The sequence below is a fragment of the Cynoglossus semilaevis genome, unplaced genomic scaffold (genome assembly GCF_000523025.1).
Source record: "Cynoglossus semilaevis isolate Cse_v1.0 unplaced genomic scaffold, Cse_v1.0 scaffold1382, whole genome shotgun sequence".
In the NCBI taxonomy this organism is placed as follows: Eukaryota; Metazoa; Chordata; class Actinopteri; order Pleuronectiformes; family Cynoglossidae; genus Cynoglossus; species Cynoglossus semilaevis.
Genome location: NW_007585126.1, coordinates 39947 through 62804, shown reverse-complemented (window position 1 = coordinate 62804; position 22858 = coordinate 39947). Strand labels below are relative to the sequence as shown.

Below are 22858 nucleotides of genomic sequence, written 5' to 3'. Positions count from 1 at the left end.
TTTAAATTTTTAAATTGCATTTTTAAATCGTATTTAAAAAAGCTTATAGAGGGATAATTTTAAGGAAGTCCAAGGATAACACAACATTGTTTTGTTTTTGTCACTAAAATGAAAAATCTTTATTGACCTAAAATACAAAATAGAAAAAGAATCGGTTCTAGTCATTAAAAATAACAATTAAAATATTACGAATACACACAAAGTACTCTTTATTCTTCAACAACGTCTTAACTCATTTTCAAGCCCATAGATTTTAGCCTTCAGTGCCATCAGCTCATTCTGAACTTTTTTTGTCCTGGTGTTGCTCTGATGTACTTCATGCAAAACAGCTAAGTCTTGGTTGGGTCCAACATTTAGGGTTACCTGAAACAAAAATCATATCTTAGTATGACTACCAAGTATTACAAAGTAACAAATTTAATATTGGAAAAACAAAATAACAACTTAGAATTGCTGAGAAAATACAAAAGGTGCTTACCTTGAGAAGCTGTTTCTCAACGTCTTTTAATTTCTGTCTGAGGTTCTTCAGGTCAGTCTTAAAGCCCTCCACCTCCATGACCCTTCTCTTCTCCAGAGCCTCATATCGCTGAGTCATTAGCTGAAGGCGTTTGGCCATTTTGTCTGAACGATCCTGCACAGATAAGCATGGATTGATTTGAAAATATAAAAAAGAAAAGTTAATTTGTTAATAAAAGTGACATTCAAATGTTGAAGACAGGCGTACAACCATTGTACCTTAAATAGTTCCCTGCCCACGTCGCCCTCCTCTCGGATTTGGGCGAGTTCTGTCTCTAGAGTAACACACTGTTTCCTGTACATCTCTGCAAGATGGTGCGCTTGCTTGAGGTCCTCCTGCATTGTCTGATAAAAAAACAACATAAAAAGCTAAGTTTAATGACAAATGTTAATAATAGTTATTTATCTAAGATCTAATAACTTATATTGTACTATCATACACAGACAGTAAAAGTACCTTTAACTCCTCCTTGTGCATTTGTTGTATCACTGGCTGAGGGCGCTGGAGGAGCATGGCTGTGCTGCTGCTGGTGTGCCATGTTCTGCCAGGCTCAGGCCCAGCAGAACCTGATTTTCTCACACGGTTGTGGCAAGAGTCCAGGTTTCTGAGCAGTCGATCCTTTTCCACCATCCAGCTTTTCTCATTAGCCCGCGCTTCAAACTTCAGCTGTAAGAAATCCTTTGTGCTTTCATACAAAAGGTTTTGTGTTTTTTGAAGCCTAAAGTGGAAAATGAGAGAGAATAAAATAGCTAATGTGGTTACTTTGAACATCTTCTTTAGGGTACAGATATTGGACATATGTCAATATTAGCCATCTAAAGCAGACAAAGCAGAAACCTACTTATCGGTCAGTGCTGTGATTCTGTCCTGGTCTCTTTGTTGTTGTGCATGAGCCTCCTCTGTCTTAATCCGTCTATCCTCCTGCAGAGATTCTATCTGTTCTTTAGCCAAACGTGTCTGTTCTTCTATCTGAGTCTGCAGTGCCTCCACCTGCAACGCAATATTAAGACACAAAACCTACTAAAAATCTATTTTGACTTTTTATTTATTTACAACATGATGACATGTTTGTTTTCATACAAATCTGTTGTAGTTCCTTGTCATAGTGCAGTGATTTCCAACCACTGTGCCGTGGCACACTAGTGTGCCGTGAGAGATCATTAGGTGTGCCACGGCTCAAAAAAAAGTTGGGAAACACTGTCATAGTGGGCTCATACCTGAAGCGAAAGAGTCTGGTTTTCATTCTTGTATTGCTCCAAAATATCTTGATTTACTCCATTTGCTGATTTTGTTTTCCTGCCACTTTCTGCATTCATAAAAAGATTTTTATGAAATTATTTTACTTTTATTACTCATTACTGTATAATACACATAAAAGCTTTAATTATAGAGTTACACACAGAATAAATAATATCAATAACATATTGTGCAAAAGGCATTCAGAAGACAAATGGTTTTCAAACCTTTTTTGTTCACAGTTTTAAATTTGGCTGGCCTGAGACTGAGACTTTCCTCCAATCTAGTTTCAGCATTCTTCTGAGTGATAGCAACCTGTAACATTATTATATGTGTGCCATCAAAATAGATTTACATCTAGTGTTTACAGATTACAGCTGATAAAATTTATAATGAAACAAAATTTGTTTTTGATGTTCAACCCGGTGACATATTACACCTGTGCTTGGATAATAAAAAAAAGTGTATACCTTGTGGGGCGGTTCTCTATGAAAATATGTGATCTCTCCTGCATCAGGACCCACTAGTGAAAGAAGATGCTGGATCTTTTTCCTGTCATCTAGTTCTCTGTAAAACAAAAGTTTAATTCTCAGCTTAAGCTGCAAATGTATCAAAGTATTCTCATGGTGATAAGTAATAAGATTAGATACAACCAGTGAATACCCACAATCAGTTAAGGACATTTAAACAAACAAGCTTTAAGCCTTAAAATAATCACAGGAAATATTGCAGTTCAATAATAGTAACTGTGGCTGTTTGTCCAACATCTCTGTAAACAGGTACAATCAACACTGATCAGTCATAAAAGTGTTAACAAATACTTATCTTACCTGATCTTAAGTCTGTCATTTTCTGCATAAAGTCGCAGAGACTGTTCTCTCTCTTGAAAAAGATACACCTGCATGTCACTAAGAGCATTTTGCAATTCGGAAATCTCTCCCTCCCGCTGTCGCATTTCCATCTGCAACTTGTGCTGGCAAATTGACAGAGACAGACGGATAAAAAACAAAACATAAAAAATATCTGACATGATCACTAACATAGAAATTCTTAGCTTTTAGCTGTGCCTCACTTGATCCTCTGTAATGCCTTTATATTTTTCCAGCATCTGCAGCAGCTCCTCATGTTCCTCATCAAACTGGGCAATCTTCTGTCTGTAAAACTCTAGCAACTCCCTGGATGGGCGAAGGTATGCGAGGCGTTCATGGACAGGAGGAAGTGGGTAGTCAGCTTCCCGACCAGGGGTTTGAATGTTCACTCTATGCAAATAATAACAAGGATGTTAAAACATATCAAAACTCCTAGAACAAGGAGCTAAACTGTGCTAAACTTAACTTCAGGACAAGATTATTTTCACCAGAAGTCAGTGAAACTAGCATTTAACATAAAAGTATTTTCTCTAGCATTTTAACTAAACAATCTTACCTGCGTGGTGTTGTTGCGTCTTTTGTTGGAGATCCCATCCTTCAACAAACACTGTAAAAAAAAAAAGCATTTGTTCTTTTAGTTTTGTACTCAAAACATGAGATGGGTTAATGGAATCATTACTAATTATTTCTAATTAATTCTACTGTGTTATGTTTGACTTTGTTTATTTTATATTTCATTTCATTGGTCAGAAATAACATATATATATTTAATATCTGAAATTATGGGATGTTTTCTTAACCCCGATATGAGAAAGTATTTTATGCAAAAACCTTTATGTTAGTACACCATAGTTTGAATAATTACAGATTAAAGGCCAAAGTGATTTTTGGTCACATCAATTACAATCACTACAGCATCCTTAGTATCAACATCATCGGGGGCCTTGGTAATGGGTTTAAAGCAGAGGATCAATTTCGTTGTATCCCCAGGTTACAATGACAATAAAGACTATAATTTAATTTAATTATCCATTTTGGACATTTTAGCAACAATTTGTTCTTGATTAAGTTGATTAGCCTGTTATCCTAAAAAAAAAATCCATAATAAATTACATTGGAAGCATCTCCAATCAATAACTGCATTATTTAAAATTGAAATATATTACGTTTTAATACTGAACTAAGTGAACACAACTGTAATCCCGAAAATTTAAATAATACAGTATATCTAAAAATAATGTCTCTCTGAATATCTCTCTAAAGAAAATATTGAACACGCTGCGTCCAATCAATGGTCGGGTTATAGTAAGGGAGACATCACATAGTTTGTTTACAATATATAGGATATTTGATCATATGGTGGTCAAACTGAAAGGGCTGAATACTTTGGGCGCCAGGGGGAGCGGGACGATCGGAAAGCACATAGCAGTATACTCTTGAATTTACACGTTGGCAATGTTGACTATAAATTAGTCATTAGTAAGGACGAAAGCATTTCCTATTGTCTTAAATAATAATCTTAAACAAACCACCGACTCAAAAAGTTCTCCTACTAACTATGCACGAGTCTATCTACCTTTAAACCCATTATATGCAGCAATAAATACGCGCAATGTTTTTTTTAACGTTTCATAAATTAGTTATATAACATATCACATTTATACTATAAATATGTAAAATACAGTTTAATTCATACCTGCAGTCGGTTAATAATCTCACAGTTGTTGTGTAGAGTTCGTTGCTTCCAATATTTTGAAATCCGGAAGTTCACACCCCTTTTTCTTCTTCGTGAAACACATGGAACATTGTGCTATTGCGCCAGCTATTGACAGCTGGCCGTAACGAATAATCGATATGTAGGTTGATATAATAATATATAATTAATTTAAATCGTTTTCATTCTTTTTTTAACAAATTTTGTTATGTTGTGTATAAACATGGGCTTTGATAACGCCAAGAGAGGCGGAAGTACTTTCAAAATGAATGTCTACAAATAAATCGTACGGAGAACACTACATGTCCAAAAAACTACGTTCCTATAGTAATGTATAATCTGAGGGTGCTGGGGTGGTTTATTTTAATGGCAAAATACCAACCGCGAAAGTAGAAAGCATATTTAGTATGAAATTTCAAACAGGAAGCGTTTCTTTGTCTCTTCCTAGCTTGACACAGACCCTGGTACACTGTTAAACTCATTCACTCTGAGAGAGTCCACGGTTTGTGACCCTTTCATTCTAGTCTGTCAACAATGGAGCGGAAGGTTGCTCGGGAATTTAGACACAAGGTAAACCGACAACATTTTGATTTATTTTGTGACAACAATGTTTTTAAAGCATCGTGTGTGTTTACAGGTGTATGTCTACCTGGCTCTGTCTCAGGTGTCGGCTATACTAGCGAGATGTTTCGCGTCAGAAACGTACAGGCCTTAACATTAGAGACGTTATATATCTTGAAACAAAACGTTTTCAGATGTTTAACTTTAGTCATGTGAATTTTTGTTAAAGCATTTTAATTCAATTATGTAGTATTCTGCTAGTGAAGAGAAACTGCGTTTGATAAGAGTCATAAACCTACAGTATGAGTCATTCAGTACTTTGGTACTACGGTACTTAAATTATTACATTACACACTGTTGCTGCTACCATTAGTACTATATACTGTTATTTAATCTTACTATTATAATTTCCACATACTGTTATTATTACTTTATATTATGAATAAATATATAGATATATGTACTGATGTTAACAGCAGCATAAACCTCTTACCAGCAGTATTATTACCATAATCTGTCTGCTGCACCCTACCTACCTTCTTATCTTGTGGTTCTTTTAAGGGTCCTTCTACCTATCTGTATTTTTATTTCTATTTTCTATCTACCTGAGTGTTTTGTGCTGTTACATTTTTATTGAATTTAAATATACCAGACTTTTATTACAACCTAATTTCTAAATAAAAAATAAAGTAATCTATCTATTTGTCCTAAAAGCAAAAGAAAATCTAGGGTTTAAACAATTAGCTTATATTAGACCAATTAATTTTTTTTCTTTAACTAGATAAAACAGCACTTAGGTCTTACCAAACACGGATGTAGTTATACGGAGTTAAAAGTAAAAGAGGCTGTATCGCTTCATTTCAAATATTTCTGATTTGACTGAGCATTTAGAACCACAATGAGAAGTAGAATTTTTCTTCTGGAATTTTAAAAAAATAATAAAAGTGGGCTTTATTATTCTTACATCACTGATGTTACCCTAGTGGGAAAAACTGACAACCCAATGTTAGCTCAGACTCAGTTCTTTGATTCATGTCATGTTTGTTGCAGCAGCGTGAGGAAACGTGATCTATTTAGGGTGTTTTCAGCCCCTAAGGTAGGGTTCACCAAACAGCCCACACAGACCATCTGTCTGGCTCACAGGATGCAGCATCACATCTTGTGGACTTTTCTCAAAGACCACTGTGGCATTAGAAATGCAAATTGTGCCAGCTACAAGCAGTGGCGTGGAAAAATTGAGAATATTTATGAGTTTAATTATAGGCAGAGGAAAATAGATATAATTTATTTAAATCTATTTGTTTGTCATGGTCAGTAAATCTTGATTTTAGGATCATGTAATTGGAATGGTTGCATATAACCTGCTTTATTTTCCATTTGTTTTTTTCAATAAATCATACCAAAATAATGGAAAGACAACACAGCTGTGCTTCAAACTGCAAAGATCAAATGTTTTCCCAATGAAGTCTGGTGCTAAAATGTTGTAAATGTGTTTGTCTTTACCATTTTGGATCTTGTCGGTGCCAAATACATGTTTGGACGTATTTGTCCTAAAATAAGATTTAAGTGACTACTTTATGAAAAGCATCAATAGAGTATTACAGAAGTAGAACATAACAAGAGGCAAAGAATCTTGACTACCAGTTTTACTTTCTCACTTTAACATTTTCTATATTCTGAACACTTCAAGTCACCTTTTAAAGTCATCTTCTGGGTTTCTAAAGTTATACATCTTTCTCTCATATTTTAATCTCTTGCAATCTTTCTTGCAATTTATTTGCAAACGTTTTATGTCCATATCTACATCTATCTATATCTATATTTTATATGTATACATATATATTTAAAATTGTCTTCTCTGAATGTCTATACAAAAGTCTGACTTAATTGTCAGATGGTATATTATTTATGATAGTACAAATAGTGCAGTTCTTTTTAAGCCCTGTATTTAAAGGCGTCCTTATTCCCTTCTGGTTATTGGTGCTAAAGTCCGTCCTTATTTTAGGCTCTAATGTTAGCAGTGCTAGCTAAGCTAACAGTCTTTCTACACTTTATGGCCATCATAAACACTGTTCCACACACACCCAGTGTGACCTCAGAGCATGAAAGGTCTATTAGGTGTGGTTTTGTGTTTTATAGTTGTTTAGATTTTATAAAAGTTTCTCCAATGTTTATTTAATGGATGAAATTCAGCTTTGTCTAAGATTTTCTTCTCTACATGGTCTTATAGCTTAAAAGATTGTGTGTTGGTGTGTATGCGTGAGAGTGCTGGTGTGTTTATGCTTGTGTGAATGTTGGGTGTGAATGTTGACCTCTGTTTGTGTCTAATGTAAGAGGACACTGCTGACCTTACACAGCAGCTTCTCCCCCCGTTGTTCTGCCATCGTTCTATTATTCCATGTTGCCTGTGGTTTCCGAGTTAGGGAAGGGCAGGCTATTACACCTGCCTCACTTTGAGGAACCTTGTCATTCAATAGTGAAGCCTTCACTAAACTTTTAAAGTCGGTCAGCTGATTTAGTAGAAGGAAAGGAAATGTGTTACATCACCAATTGGCCGAAACGTTTCCTTAAAACTCTGCTGCTGTATCTGAGCCGCCACCAGGTTTGTACGACTTCTACAAATTGTTTACCCCCCGATGTGATGGCAGGACCACAGGGCTGAGGTACTGAGTGCTGAGGTGTTCTTTTTGTCAACAACTGCTGTCTGCTGTTGCAGGTGGAACTACTGATTGAAAATGAAGCAGAGAAGGACTACCTCTATGACGTCCTCCGCATGTATCACCAGTGAGTACAATCAACCAATAACTCTTCAATGTAGTTAACAGAATACATTTTAGTGTTGGTAATAGTAAGAATAAATGTTGAATTATCACTTGGACACAGCAGTGTAAAAGAGGGTGAAAATCTTCTTGCACTGTCTTTTTCATTTAATGTGATACAGTACACAGTTTCTTAACTTGTGCTGACTTCTTGTTAGCTCTTGGTGTTCAAATGTACAGAACTTCTGTAACACCTGCAGTTTAAAACTCTCTTGTTCATCCTAGTTTCCTATTTTCTCAAGCTGGTGAGGGCTTCATGTCTAGGTTTCAGTTATTCTTTGTACCCAGGCAGAGGCCCGTGGCCCTATAGGTTATGACTGTGATCAGTTTCCACTCTGCTCTGACAAGCATGGCCAGTTCTCCACAAAAGATCTTTTTATGTTCATCCTTCAAACCCAGCTGAATTTCAGCCCTTAATAATTTAACAAGGAAGCCAGGTGGACTTGTTTATACTGTAGCTTTGACTGTGCTGCTTTAATAGCCATTCTAATTTCTTTAGCATATTAAATTCTGTAATCCTTAAATTTTAAGACTCGAAAAAAATAAAATAAATTTATATAATCAAAAGCTGCTATAAGGAGTATTTTAAGGGTCCCCATGCTTCTAAACTACTCTGCACTTAATTTTTATCACATCAGGACGATAGGAAAATTGTCCTATAACATAAAGTATGTAAGACTGAAATAACGACAGTTTAGTTATTTACATATCAGGGGAAACAGATTGATGCTTTTAGTTTGAATGTAGAATACTCACAACATTTTGACAAAAGTACAAAAATACATTGTATTTATTTGCATGTTCTGTGGAAGTATATCTATGTACCTGTGTATATTTTTGTTTTGGATCTATTCCAATATTTGTATTCTTTATCAGGAGTATACTGAAAACACATACCTATAGTTTTTTCAGTCGACTGCTTGATGTAAATCTAATCGTGTAATTTTCTCAGGTCGATGGATTTACCCGTGCTGGTCGGAGACCTGAAGCTGGTCATCAATGATCCAAAACGCCTGCCACTGTTTGATGCTATTCGTCCTCTGATCCCACTCAAACACCAGGTGGAATATGACCTACTTACCCCCAAGCGGTCACGGTGAGTAAATATCTTTATAAAATGAATATAAATATCAACTCTCTTCATTTTAATTTCACCCATTTCTCTTTGTCAATACAGGAAGCTCAAAGAGGTGCGCTTGGATCGTACAAATCATGAAGGACTAGGCCTGAGTGTAAGAGGAGGGTTAGAGTTTGGCTGCGGTCTGTACATATCCCAGATTGTTAAAGACGGTCAGGCTGCGAACGTGGGCCTCCAGGTAACGTGTTAAAGCGCACCCCCCACCCCCAATTTGGTGCCACTGCTATACCTTTGTCTGAATTCCCAGATTCAGACAAATTGAAATGAATGAAAAATGAACTATATGACGTGACCCTTTGACCTGACCCTTGTTTTACAGGTTGGTGATGAGATTGTTCGAATTAATGGCTACTCCATTTCCTCTTGCATCCACGAGGAGGTGATCAGTCTCATTAAGACAAGGAAGATAGTGTCACTCAAAGTCAGACGTGAGTCACACAAACATATGTACTATCATTTATGTCGGTGTGATTGATTTTCCTCAACTTTATTTATCATTATTCTTTTTCTGTTTGGCCGCATGTCGTCAGATGTTGGGATGATTCCAGTGAAAAGGTAACTTGTTATATTACTGTTTTTTTTATGTCTGATCTTTTACACTCTAATTTGACGTCCTCCTCTCTGCAGTTCTTCAGATGAACCCCTCAAATGGCACTTTGTTGACCAGTATGTGTCTGAGTCAGGGGTAAGACACAGTTTTTATTTCTTCATGCTCTTTGTTGATGGAAGGCTTTTTATATTACCAATGGCTAATGCTTGTATTTTATGTATAATTTATTTCAGGAGAAAAAGACCAGCATTGCAGGCCTAGCATCTATTGGGGGAAAGGAAATCAAAGAAAAGAAAGTGTTCCTCAGCCTTGTTGGTGCAAAAGGAATGGGCATTAGCATCTCCAGTGGCCCCACACAGAAACCTGGCATTTACATCAGTAACGTCAAACCAGGGTCTCTCTCTGCCGAAGTTGGACTCGAGGTCAATGTTAAAAAAAACACTAATAAGATGACTTCCATTCTCCTCCTTGCTGTGGTTTATATCTATTATCAATATGTAGGTTGGAGATCAGATTGTGGAGGTGAATGGGGTAGACTTCACCATTTTGGATCACGCAGAGGTGAATTGTGTGATTTGTTTTTTTAAATGTATTTTAAATGCAACATTCATCGCATGTATTGATTTGTGCTTTTTTCCCAGTTTAACTAAGGCTAAGCTAATGCCAAATCAATGTTCAGCCAAGAGCTCAGACAACTCAGTTTTTCTTTGTAATAAATGGTGGTTGTGTAAAGTAAGGGTAATTTTACTTTCTTAAATACAACCCATGCACAGTGATAATATAGAAGGTAAGAGTAAACTGTCATTTCTAAATATTACTGATACATCGCTATTTGTGATTGATTCAAGTGACATAATTATTAATGAGAAAATGTGAATTATGTAATAGTAAAACCCAAACCCCACCAAAATATGTGATAACTATGTATATTTTTTAACAGAGTTGGTGGATTTTAGTCATTACTGTAGATCTGAACAGTGGCTTGTTGAAGGTTAAGACCGTTGCTTTCATCTTTATTAGTGAATCTGTTCTTTTTCCAGGCTGTGCGTGTCCTTAAGAGCAGCAGGAGTCTGACTATTACAGTTTTGACGGGAGCTGTAAGTACACTAATAAATTATTCCAAAATAAAGACTCAAATGTAACCCACATTGTCTGTAGCAGCACTATACACACTGTTGTTTACATTAATTGCAGCACTTTGTTTTTCAAGCAGCAGCACTAGAAAACATGGCTGGAATGATGATTACAAACACTTAATAATTACACCTGCCCACTTCATTGTTGTTTTGTGTGTGCCGTCACTAGTAATTGTTTAAAATACACCCCACAGGACTACAAGTGGCAATCACCGTGTGTAATACAATGTGCAGCCTTTATTGACCCCTGATGATACAGTAGCTTTTCCTCTTATCCTTTGCAGTGGAAAAGGAAACTCAGTTTGCAAAACCTGTTTTTATCTAAATGTGAAATTACATAAAATCATTTACCAGTCATTTCACTGAATGTGAGAAATGATGGGTCAAAACAAACATGTGATCAGACAGACAGTTCCAGATGCAGATAAACCTTATTGTACCATTTGTAATACCTTACATATGATGATGTTTTATGTACAGACTAAGATTATGCCAAACATAAAATACCACAGATACAAATATATGCATAGATATTCCATGTAGTTTGGTTTGTAACCACTGCACAGATAAATGGGGTTTTTATCAGACATCCCATTACCTTCTTGAGCCTCAGTCTGATGGTCTTCAGGAATAATATTTGTCATCATTCAAGGCGCTGGGCAAAGTGCACAGCCAGGAGAATATTGATGTTCACTGTGTTTTGCTAAAGCCATGATTTATTTTCCCTTCATGCATAGTTTACTTTGCATATTCCGTTTGTTCACTGAAACTGAATGCTGGGCTTTGAAACGTGCACAGGTTTATACTTTTTTTTAGCCATTTTTTAGATACATCTCTAAGAAAATACTAATACCAAAAAGTAGCACAATGTTTCAATCTTATATGCATTTCTGAAAAGTACAAGCACAAAACTTAAACCTAGAATTGAATTGCCGTCATATTAAATTAAACCTAATTTGAAAGTATGTTTTGAATTTATTTTAAATTCATTTATTTAAAAAAAATATTTTTTAATATAAATAAAATCTATTGTACAATTGTTATGGTAAAAGTTGATCAGATGCTGAACACCAGAGGTTCTGACATGACAAAACACTAATTCTGCTGTGACTTCAGTGTAAGAGACTGATTTGGACGTTCCCTCAGGTCTCTAGAGCCTGGTTTGCTTGGGTTTGGCTCTGCCTCTTTATTTCTTTTCTTGATTACTTGACCCTGACTTTGGTCCCTCTCTTAGGGCAGTGAGCTCTTCATGACAGATGAGGAGCGTTTACAACTGGAGGCTCGCAGGGAGTTGGAGCGACAGGAGCTGATGCACCAGAAAAGGGCGGCACTAGAGACCAACAAAATCATCAAAGAGCAGCAGGAGAAGGAGAGGCAGTGAGTGAACAACAGATGACATTTGTTAGAGTACAGTACATGCAGCAATGTTTGAGGGGAGGAATATTATTGGTAAACAAAGACAAAGAAAGATACAGTCATGTTAAAGTTGATGTTCTTTGAACTACAATCTTTGGTAATAAATAATATAATATATGTATTTACCATTTTTTAAATTAATCAACAATCAGTCAATCAGATGCCTTGTAATGACTATGGGGATTTCCACGGCTTTGAACAAGATTAGGTGTTAGAGCGAATGCTGGACAGACTTATGATCAAAGCTAATCGGTAAGCACTGTGAAACATCTAAGGTTGTCACAGAAGGGATGTGTATTGGCGATCCGATACGTATCATGATACAAGGCAATGATATGATATATTGTGAAATACTTTAGACATGAAGACCAGCAACTCCTTTAATGGTAATTATTCCTCATAAAACATTCTGTGCTGCTAAAAAAATTGATATAAATAACTCAAAATACTAATTCCATTTAATTTCAGGGAACTACTGTTCCCTAGTTATTTTGTTGCTTTTAACAAATCTTCTCTAGTAAAAAAATGATATCACCTTCACTTAGCACTCGAAGAGACTGATAACTGGGAATACATTTTTTCAATGTTGAAATCGCTGAAAAGGGTTGTTCAGATTTGACTCCCTGGATTCATTCTAATTCTTTTGTTTAGTGGGTTTCTTGTAGCTGAGATACACAAAAGTGTTGAAACATTCTACATTTTTTACACATATTTGTGTCATATTTGTTGTCACAAAAAGCCATAGGTTTTGGCCTCATTTGTATTCAGCCCCATACCTTATTCCTGTCTGCCGGGTTCTGCGTCTGCAGTAGTCTGGCTCTCTGCTGTTCTTATGTGGATAAAATTTATTTTGTCTTTCTGAATGCCTTTACCTGAACATAGCCCTCATTCAGGGCTCTGCATGACCTACTTACAATCCATCAAGATGGCTTAACAAGACTCTTCACGTTGACGAACCAAGCAGCATCGATTTTTCTCTGAATCCAGACTGTGTTATTGACTGTGTTGTTTTCACATACCAGAAGAGGCCCTTGCACTAATTAAATGTACTTTGCCATATCCAAGCGGCGACACAAAAAATAAATCAGTCTTTTTCCAATTCATTTAATTTTTTTATTGTTCATCTTTGTATTGTCATGTAAATACTGTAATAATGTAATTTACAGAAGAAAGATGGAGATTTCAAAGAAAGCTGCAGAAGAAGACGATCGCTACAGAAAGGAGATGGAGAAGTACGCAACAGGTATCAGTAGTTAATGTAGTTTTGTTACAGAATCAAAACTTAATGTTTTGTCCTGTGTAGGATTGAAGCAGTGGAGAGTAAACACAACAGAGAGTGGGAAGAAGACTGGGGATCCAAAGACCGACCTAAAAGCCCACGTGCTCCAAAGTCACCTGCTCCACCTGAGAGAAAAACTACTCCATCTCCTAAAACTAAGAGCTCTCGTAAGATCACTTGACCTTTATGTTACTTTGCATGAATCCTTGTTCTTCTTTGGACCAGTTTTTTAAAATAATTTTCTAGAATTGTAGTTACAGAGATTTTCTTTCTGTCCTGTATCTCACTGTATTCCTTCCTGTTCTATTTGCATGCTGTTGTTCTCCCATTGCTGTGTATGCGTCGTGCTGTTCTGTTTGGCGTGGCCTCTTAGCTGAAACCAGCTATTCCACAGAAGGGAACAAGGAGGACAAGCAGCTCAGACAAGTAAGTTCTGAGCCCAGTAAGTGCTGATGTACAGCTAGTACATCAGCACAGCTGATGCTTGAGGCTGTTGGAGCAAACCAGCAAGTACAGAGATTTGTGCTGTATATCCCTGTCAACCAAAGTGTCTCCACAAGGAAGTTCAATAGCTCTTTATTAAGACACAAAAGTTTTCTTATTGACTTAGATTAAGATTGCAGAAGTGTTTGTTTGGATAAGACCGGCAGAGTTATTTTCTCTTTGTGTGCTGTGCTGTGCATTTTTTCTTTCTTATTGAGTTTTGTTTCAGTTTTTCCAAACATACCTAATACTTTTGAAAATGAGTTTTGTTCATCTCCATCCTTAGCATTTGGCTGGTTTTATCGATACGAAGGGAAACTGCCATCAATTCGCAAGGTATTTTGAACTGTGTGAGTTCAGTGTGGTGTTAGAATCGTCTCAGAAAAAAGTTAGAGGGAACTTCATTCCTGGTTTGTTACTTGTCAGTTTAGAATTTGTGTTCGAGAAATGTTTCTTAGTTGTCTTGGTGTGTGTTTTGGAGTGGCACATTTGACTGTGAACTGCTATTTGAATGGTCTCATTGACAAGAAACAATGGCACTTCAGAAAGGAGAAACGAAGAAGAAAAAGAAGAAAGGGTCAAACATAGACACGCTTCAGGAGCAAAAGAAAAACAAAAAGGAGATGGAGTTTGAGCTGAAACTTGCCAAGGAGAAAGAAGAGATGCATGAACGGGAGAAGCAGCTGAAGATCAATAGGCTGGTTCAGGAGGTAAAGAGTGTACTGTGTTTTCAGATGAAATTGATAACTGCACTGTGGTGCCCAATGAGATCATTTTTTTATTGTTCTAATCAGTCGTCATGCAGGTCCACAGTTCATCTTGATAATCTTAGAGACTGATGCATGTTTTTTGATGCTGCTTGGGCTGGGCTCTCTGCACCAGGTTTCAGAAACAGAAAGAGAAGACCTAGAAGAGTCTGCAAAGGTGCAGCACTGGGTCGAGCGTCTTTGTCAGACTCGGTTGGAGCAGATCTCCTGTGTGGAGAACGATTCCCCTGAGGTACAGATGAGAATTATGTGAAATTCTCTATCATATCTTTGCTGTTCTGGGAAAATTGGCGTATTTCTTTTAAATAAAATAGATCAAGAAAAGGCAGTGGTGGAGCTCCACTGACATGTCTTGTTCATGACAAGTTCAAACATGTCTCTCTGCTGCCCATGACATCTATAAATAGTGTGCAGCACCTATTGTGACAATTGATGATTTATCTTTAAAGCTTGAGTTGAGTGTATCAGCTCTACTCTTTCTCATAATGATGGACTGAAAAAGTCTTTCTCAAACACAGATGAGCTGGTAGAAAACCTTTTGTATAAAATGCTAATTGCTAGCGATGGAACTTAAACAGAAATAACGTGATTTGAAATTATATTTAGGTTATAAGAGTTAACATCTCATGAAACATTTTTTTTATGACTTTAAGCTCTCTCCACCTCGATCCCCTGCGTCTGAGCACAGGGTTAAGCGTTTTCCAGGCGGCCAGCTGGCCACCACGGACCTGGATGACATTAACCTAGACGAGGTTGACCAGAGCCTGCGGGGCCCTCTGAAGAGACTAGCCCCCACTCAGCCAACCTCTAGCCAGGCTCCTCCTCCTTTGCCGCTTCCTCCTCCTTCACCAAAGCTCCATCCTCCTGTCCCCACCTATCCACCTAATCCAACTCAAGCACTGCCCCAGCGTAGACCTTCATCTCCAGCTGCTAGGAAACCTCCCTCTGCCTCGTCTACATTAACTAACAAGGGGAGGCGGCTTCACCCACAGTCCCACCCACAGTCCCACACACAGTCCCACACACAGTCCCACACACAGTCCCACCCAATGCAATCTCATTTTAACGTCCCGTCCTCTTCGCAAATCCATCCTTTATCTCAATCTTCACGGCCTCCATCCTCTCCTCAACCTGTCCCGCGACCACCTCCTCCACCCCCACCACCTCCTCCACCACCGCCTCCGCCCCCTCCACCGCCACCACCGCAACAAAGACAACACATTGAAGAACGGAAAGGCTCCCTAGGCATGTACCATTATCATCAACATCATCACCACCAGCAGCCTTCCAGTCCCCCGGAAAGCAGGAGTGAGTGGGAGTCAGGTGGTTATCTCCCGAGAGGAGGGATTTACTCCTCCAACACTAGTGAAATGTCCCTGCCCTCAAGTCCCAAGGTTAGAGACTCTGAGTTAAGAAGGTTGTTGCACACGTGTGGCTTTTGGGTGTTGTTTGTCTTAATCTTCAGAACTGAAGCATTGGATTTATTTATACACTCCAGGTTTATTGATGTAAGAGTGTTTGAATGTTTTATGCATGACAAAAGCAGTACACCATAATACTGGCATGACTGAATGGGGTTATTGGTACAGTTTACTTTTTGCTGTGGGAAATTGGTTTCAGATGTTTTGCATTGTGTTCTTGGGCCCTGCATACGGTGTTATATCTGCTTTGCTGTGGAGTTGAGAGGAAGGTGTTTTGTTATCTAGTTCCCCTGCCGTGTGGTGCATGTACTTGCAGACTGAAAACATACTTTTACTTCACTGTGATTCAGGTAATGAGAAATACATCCCATGTCAGTCATGTGTCCACTGCAAGCACTCCTTTGGTGAGTCTTATTAAGGAACCAATTTTAGATATACATATATTTATAATTAGTTTGGAGCCTTGTGTTTTTGGTTTGTACTGACTTGCCAAATGAACAGTCAGCTTTTTAAAAACAACATCTGTCCCTACTAGCAATTTGCTCCTAGTCCCCCCAACCAGAAGCGTCCGATGGCTGCTGTCATGTCTAAACCTGTCATGCTGCCACAGTCACAGAATCAGCGACCAGACCCACACAAAGCTGCCCACCGTTCGGATGGTCTGGTAGGAAATTTCACACTGCACCAATCTGCTTCCTGCAAATAAACATGCACCACAGTGTTTAAATGCTTTCAGACATGCTATTGTCTGGCTGAAGAATAATTCTGCCTCTTGTTCACGGTCTGGTTAGTTTTCCAGCTGTTCATGTGGTTATTAGATGTTCAGGGAGAGATTACTATTTTTCTTGTTGAAAGCCTAAGTGAAGCAGAGCAGCTTAACACAACACTGGATGACAATGATTAAGGAAACAATATAGGTTTTATTTAATCATTAATATATATGTGTATATAAATAGCTACATTGCAGTAAACAACTCCAGAAAACAAAGTACTGGTTTGTTTGCTGACACTAATTGTTTCCTGGGACGGTCTTGTTGCAAAAGTCTTGTTCCTACAATTATCAATACACTACATCAATTATGCCAGGCACCTGGTAGCCCCAATGGATGGTTCCTGTGGGGTATATTCTAATAGTTACGGTAGTTACCCTTTCAAATGGTTACTGTTGTATGTCCCAGAACAGCATTAGGTTTCTGTTTGATTATTATTACATTGTTTGAGATGTCTGTATCAAACAAGAAGCTCTTCATAATATTAAGTACCCTTGAAGTAACTCTTGTTTTCAGAAAGGTTGCAGACCCCTGGTCTAAACTAAGATTTTTTGGTAAAATAGTGAAAAGTATGGCACATTTGTTAATGTTAAAAAAGGACGTTCTAGTGTGGCAAACACACAATTGTATTTATGTTGGTATATTAATTCAATACAACTTAACTGACATTTTTGAAAATGTAATATTGTACATAATGTTTCTATTGCATTTAGGTTGAGTTATACGGTTGAGAACCTAAAACCACGGAGCAGCGTTTAAGTCATTCTTTTTAATCAGTGGCATACTGTGCATAATGTACATTTTGTGTCAAGAATAGAAGCAGGACTGGTGCTTTATTTCTTTATTTGTTTTTTTGTTTTTTTGATCAGTTTAAGAGTCACTTACTTGGTGTTTTCTTTCAGCCTCCAGAAATGCTCAAACGGATGGTGCCCTTCAACTCGTCTTTTAAAACAAACAACAAACGACAAGTAATCCATACCTTAAACCACTCCCCTTCATATACTATCACTGGAGTGCTTTCATCCTGTTCTTCCTTCACTTTGAGTCACATCAAGACCTCTTGTGGCTGATTGAAGAACTATTGTTTGCCTCTCGTGGCCTTGGGTTCATTGCCATGACTATGTTGTGTGACATCCCAATTGCTTCCTACTCCTTGTTTCCTGTTGCTTAAAGCCACATTCGTAGTTCGATGATGTCTATGTACTTGCAGGGAGGTGCCCACACCATTACTTCTGGCTTCATACCCTTGTTTTTATTGTGTTTGCTGCATCTTAAGCCAATTGAGGAGCATTTGCATCGTTGCATATTGGTTGATTTAACACTCAAAGATGGAGTATCTCAACGTGCAGTGGGTGCAGTGGTTTTGACTGCAGTGATTATTTTTTATCTTTACTGGAAACTGACAGGGTAGTGACTTGAACAGACTGTTTGTGTCTTCGACATTGTTGAACATTTAGATTTAAATCTTCTTTTTATCATATTAGTGTGACTGTCCTAAGCTCCTCTTTTTTTGAAGCTACAGTTGATAAACAGAATTCTATGGTCTGAGAGTTGCTGAGGTGGAAACAGCAACCTTTGAACGGCTGGTCTGACAGCTGTCACCTCTTTTGGTGGGAGGCAGGTTGTGAAAAAGGAAAGGTGCAGCATCACAGCACACTCACAATAACAGCCAGATGTTCATCCTTTCAGATGCAATGTTTTATTTATATTTATTTAGATGATTCGAAATGTGCAAGGCAAGTCGAGATATCTGTTACTTCCTTTTTTATTATTTTCAGGGATAATTTATTAGTCAAAGGAAATCTAGCTGGAGATCGATGTTTTTTTTTTTGAGTGTGATTTGTTTCCAAGCACAAAATACTTTTAACTCTATGTTTTCTTTGCACAGGGATTTCGGAAATATGAGGACGACTTCGATCCGTATTCTATGGTATATATATATGTATATATATATATATATACATACACACTTCCTTATATACTGCATATATGTGACTTAGTGCAGCTCTGTGACTTCTTGTGCATTCTATTTATAGTTCTCTGCGGACCAGATTGGCGGTCGCGATGTGAGACTGCTGAGAATTAAAAAGGTGTCTGTTTTGTTTCCTTCTAAAATCAATTCATAAAACAAAACTACTATTACCTCTGACTTGTAAAAGGTAATGATTTTTATTTGTGCCGTCCAGATTGGACAGCTTGACCTGGCTCTGGAGGGTGGAGCGGATTCTCCACTGGGAAAGTTGGTTGTGTCATCTTTGTATGAAGGTGGTGCTGCAGATACACATGGTCAGTGTGTTGCTATGAGGAGTGACTGTGTGTTTTTCACCTTTTAACATTTTTTAAAAATGTCATCGATACAAGACTCCTCTGTACAAAGAGGACTCAGTCATGCAGTCACCAGATGAGGACATATACCTCTTTCCCCCACTTAGTTCTGACTGTGACAACTATATTTTGTTGTTATGGTTGCTGTCCAGGAAATGCTCTTTGGCTCTAGTATCTTAAACATGAAGAGAAACCTTTAGGCTCCTCTTTTCCTGACACCATAGACTATTATCTGCAGTCCATTTGGCTTTTTTCTCACAGCTGACATTTGGACACTAGCCAGTCACAAAGGAAGTTTCAGACCACTTTTTCCAGACAAATCTGTAGGGGTAGAGGGTCCATGATGCATTGCACTTGCATTAATAATTTAGACACCATTGAATCTATAGTTTTGTGTTGACCTTAATTTGAATTTCAGCCAGGAAAGCCATTTGATAAGATGACAAGTGTTGCTGCTCTGGCAGAAAAGAAATATCCAATTTACTACTAATATACCATTCAGTACTACTATTAGATAATTCAATACTAGGATGTGGTAAGGATGTATTTCAGTACAATAAGGTAATTTGGAATTTTAAAAAGGTTAGCCATTCACAATAATCACATTCATATATGACCATAATATCATTGGTTGAGCAGCAATAGATGTTTGGAGGAAAGATCTTGCACCTTAACAAAAACATTCAGAACACTGAACTCATTCTTAGTGTCATTAATTGATATTATAATTATCACTTTATTTCCAGGTGGCATAGTACCAGGGGATGAACTCCTGGCTGTGAATGGGAAAATTCTGATTGGTTCCACACTGATTGAGGGCCAAAACTCTCTGGCTCGAGCCTGGAATAGTGGAGGGGTACGACTCACTAAATGTATTTAATAAAATGGCACCTATAATAAACATTCTGTCTTCCTCTACCTTAACAATGAAATTGCCAAACACATGTTAATCAAAGTAGACGGATTTTTCTGCTGCTACATCTTGACTTGTACATTATACTCTATTAACTCCTTTTACACTCAGGACTGGATAGATGTCGTGATTGCTGTCTCCCCTCCAAAAGTCTATGAAGATGAAGTGTAAGTTTCTCTTAACTCGATTTTTTTCCCCTTAACTGTTTAATATCAAAAATTTTGACTCCTCATTCAAATGCAATTATGTGTGTGTGCACGTGTATGCAGCCCTAAGTCAGCATCAGTCAGTCCCACTGTGAACAGAAAGGTAGTGCAAGGCAGTGCCACACTGTACAGACATGGCTACCTACTACAGCACTAGCCTTCCCTCCTCTCCTCCCTCGTGCTGGTAATCCACATAGTCTTCAAACCTCTTTTTCACTGCACGTCTCGGAGAGATGTTTGCTGTGGCATTTTGGTTTGTATTCTTAAGCACATGTGATAGTCTCCTTGTCAAGAGAAAGTGTGAACCCACCACTTGTTTCCTTGTATCCTTGAAGAACTGTCAGTGTGTCAGTCAATGCATTCAGTTCAGTTTTTTTTCTTGTCCTTCTTTATGACTGCCTCAAGGCAAAATGTTTCTGTATTGCTGCACCACGTGTGTCACAACAATACAGCTACACAGGCTATTTAGGCCGAGGTATTTGTAACTAATGCAATCAGTGACCCATCCCACCATATATCTGCCAGCTCTTGGCTAAGTGAGCTGTACACCCAGGTCACGGACACTTATTAAAAGCAGCCTAAAAAGAATCCTTGCCAGCCTTCAGCAGTTGTTCTGATTGATGTTGTTCCACGGGACTGTGACAGGTTCTGACTGACATGGACACACAGGGACACTGGTTTACCACAGTAAATATTAAAACATGTTTTCAGACTGACCACGGTGATTTTATGGTGAAATTATATCACAAAAAACACTTTGAAAAAAGAAAACATAAAAAACGAATCCTTTGTTCAGTCTAAGACCTTTTTATTTCTTGTTTCTCTCTGTTTTTACCTGCATGTGTTTTAATCTGACGTGACCAAAGACATTTATAATACAGGTCTGTTTAGACCTTATAATAGAGGTCTGTTTATATATCACAGCTTATCTTTTTAATGTGTACATGTTGTTGTTGGAGACTGACAACAACATTGATTGTTCCTTTTTGTTCTGCAGGACATTCTTCTAGTGCATTTATCATCATCACAGGAAAAACAAACTGATTAAAAAGAAAAGTTTGAACTTGATGACTTCACCAAGTTCCTCCATCACAGAAATTACAATAAACTCAAACATTTTACTATTTCTCAAGGTCTTCATACAACTTATTTGTGTCACTGTGTTTTTATTAAGTTTTGTAAGAATCCAGAATCCTTGAGCCATCTTTTGTATATTGTAACCTTTCTCATCCTTTGAGGTAATAATTACTAGACATTTACACTAAATAAATAAATTCATGTATCCAGTCAAAGGTATTTTAACATAATTTCTGAACATACGTTGTTTTGCATTGTTCTATTTTTTATACAAAATGTATTTTACAAGATTGAAATTATTGGTCGTAGACCATCATATTCAGTTGTGTGGCATATTTTTCTCAGTTCATCTAGTAAACAGTATTTTAAATGTTTATACTGTTTATACTTTATCAACTCTTTTTTTTTACACTTTTTGTCTCAGTTATTTACTTGTTTCTTTTCCTGGTAAGGTTTTTGTCAAATGTGCATTTCTTATGTGAAAGAACTTCAAACTCAAACATTTTATTTCTAGATTTCACTTGCTTTCCTGCATTTACCCTCAATTACTGTCAGTTCTTAAATTGACTTTTTCATTTGTTTTATTTCTCACACAAAAATGTTTTAATGTAGAAAACTTTGCTTTATAAATTGGAGAAGTGTGGTTGATTTTTTTAGGTCTTTTAAAAACGACTTTAACTGTTGTGCTTTTTTTCAATACTCTTATGTTGTTGTCACTTTCTTTGCTTTTCTCTTTCTTTCTAACCCCCTGTTAGCTCCTGTTCCCTCAACTGTATAATATTACTAATAATAACCCAATAATATTGTGTAAGATGACAATGCGGCAAAATAAATATCAAAATTGTTTATTTATTCAACAGGCGTACCACTAAAACTGCACTTTTGTACAAATCTACTGGGCACTACAAGGGCATCCAGACCTGTCACTGTTCACCTCAACTGTCAGACAGGAAAGGTTATTGGGGGGAAAAAATCTGCTTTAACAATGGAAAAAAGATTAAATGTCCTTGTTATTGCATTGTTGCGCACGTTATTTAAAGGGAACACATTAATCCAAGGCAAACGCTGGTAAAGGTATCAGTCCTTTAGCTCGGGCATCTCCTCTCCACAGGGCTGATTTCTTTTTTAGAATCGATCAGGGAAAGCCAAGCACGTCTAATTAAATGTCCACAGGGGGCAATAGTACGCCTTCATGTGAAGCTCATCTAAGAATGAGTTCACGCTGTGTTCATATTTCTGCATTTTTACGAACCATGGTGTAAAAAAAAAGCGCCCTTTAAGCCAGTGCAGGAGATCATGGTGCCATTTTTACATCCGTACCATGTCCATCATTTATTACAAAGTGTGTGCTGCCTTCACGTGCCACTTCTTTATTATATAACCATCGTGAGCAACAGCCAGCCTCTCTTTTGTCAGTGTGATGGAATACGTGACCGCTAACTGCACCGCCACATCCGACTGAAAGCGTGTTAGTGAACAGAGGTGGCCCTCAGCCACGGGACCTGCTCCTGCTCTTTGTCTCCCTCCTCCTCGCTGGGTTCAGCACCGTGGACAGCTACCTGTCAACACCCGTAAACCAGGACGCTGACGAGTCCGCTTCACTGAGGAGCACATGAGAAGCTCAGACAACGGACGGAGAGTTTCCCTCCTCTTCCTGTTTC

At 37.7% G+C, this 22858-nt stretch overlaps 2 protein-coding genes across 7 annotated transcripts; one reads left to right on the top strand and one right to left on the bottom strand.

The window, feature by feature from the left end:
• Nucleotides 1-86: 86 nt before the first annotated feature.
• Nucleotides 87-4455, bottom strand: ccdc77 (coiled-coil domain containing 77). Its single transcript, XM_008337491.3, has 12 exons — nt 4319-4455; nt 3179-3229; nt 2826-3012; nt 2584-2726; nt 2224-2320; nt 1981-2068; nt 1735-1823; nt 1359-1507; nt 974-1235; nt 736-861; nt 479-631; nt 87-363 (listed from the first exon to the last, which is right to left on the bottom strand). The coding sequence occupies exons 2-12, from the start codon at nt 3214-3216 to the stop codon at nt 217-219; spliced, it is 1479 nt and encodes a 492-aa protein (XP_008335713.1). The 5' UTR covers nt 3217-3229; nt 4319-4455; the 3' UTR covers nt 87-216.
• Nucleotides 4456-4760: 305 nt separating this feature from the next.
• On the top strand, nt 4761-21246 carry ush1c (Usher syndrome 1C). 6 transcript variants are annotated; one of them, XM_025053808.1, is made up of 21 exons: nt 4761-4906; nt 7614-7681; nt 8669-8812; nt 8894-9032; nt 9174-9282; nt 9385-9409; nt 9482-9539; nt 9638-9826; nt 9906-9965; nt 10445-10501; nt 11775-11917; nt 13123-13188; nt 13260-13402; nt 14551-14562; nt 14623-14642; nt 18565-18606; nt 18713-18766; nt 18863-18962; nt 19748-19857; nt 20026-20081; nt 20184-21111. In XM_025053808.1, the coding sequence occupies exons 1-21, from the start codon at nt 4871-4873 to the stop codon at nt 20275-20277; spliced, it is 1725 nt and encodes a 574-aa protein (XP_024909576.1). In that variant the 5' UTR covers nt 4761-4870; the 3' UTR covers nt 20278-21111. The 6 variants fall into 6 exon arrangements, 5 of the variants coding, with proteins under 5 accessions (XP_024909576.1, XP_016886399.1, XP_016886398.1 ...); XM_017030909.2 differs by lacking the exons at nt 14551-14562; nt 14623-14642; nt 20184-21111 and adding exons at nt 13609-13661; nt 21118-21246 and having other exon boundaries at nt 4762-4906; XR_003049066.1 differs by lacking the exons at nt 14551-14562; nt 18565-18606; nt 18713-18766; ... (2 more) ...; nt 20026-20081; nt 20184-21111 and adding exons at nt 13609-13661; nt 14005-14054; nt 14264-14428 and having other exon boundaries at nt 4762-4906; nt 14601-15064.
• Nucleotides 21247-22858: the final 1612 nt, after the last annotated feature.

Excerpts from the sequence above, each read along its gene's own strand:
- ccdc77 (XM_008337491.3), bottom strand. The coding sequence starts at position 3,216 with ATGGGATCTCCAACAAAAGACGCAACAACACCACGCAG. Across the intron at positions 1,508-1,734 it reads ACCAGACTCTTTCGCTTCAG|GTGGAGGCACTGCAGACTCA; the intron begins GTATGAGCCCAC and ends ATTGCGTTGCAG. Across the intron at positions 1,236-1,358 it reads ATCACAGCACTGACCGATAA|GCTTCAAAAAACACAAAACC; the intron begins GTAGGTTTCTGC and ends TTTCCACTTTAG.
- ush1c (XM_025053808.1), top strand. The coding sequence starts at position 4,871 with ATGGAGCGGAAGGTTGCTCGGGAATTTAGACACAAG. Across the intron at positions 18,963-19,747 it reads TGGTGCTGCAGATACACATG|GTGGCATAGTACCAGGGGAT; the intron begins GTCAGTGTGTTG and ends CTTTATTTCCAG. Across the intron at positions 20,082-20,183 it reads AAAGTCTATGAAGATGAAGT|CCCTAAGTCAGCATCAGTCA; the intron begins GTAAGTTTCTCT and ends ACGTGTATGCAG.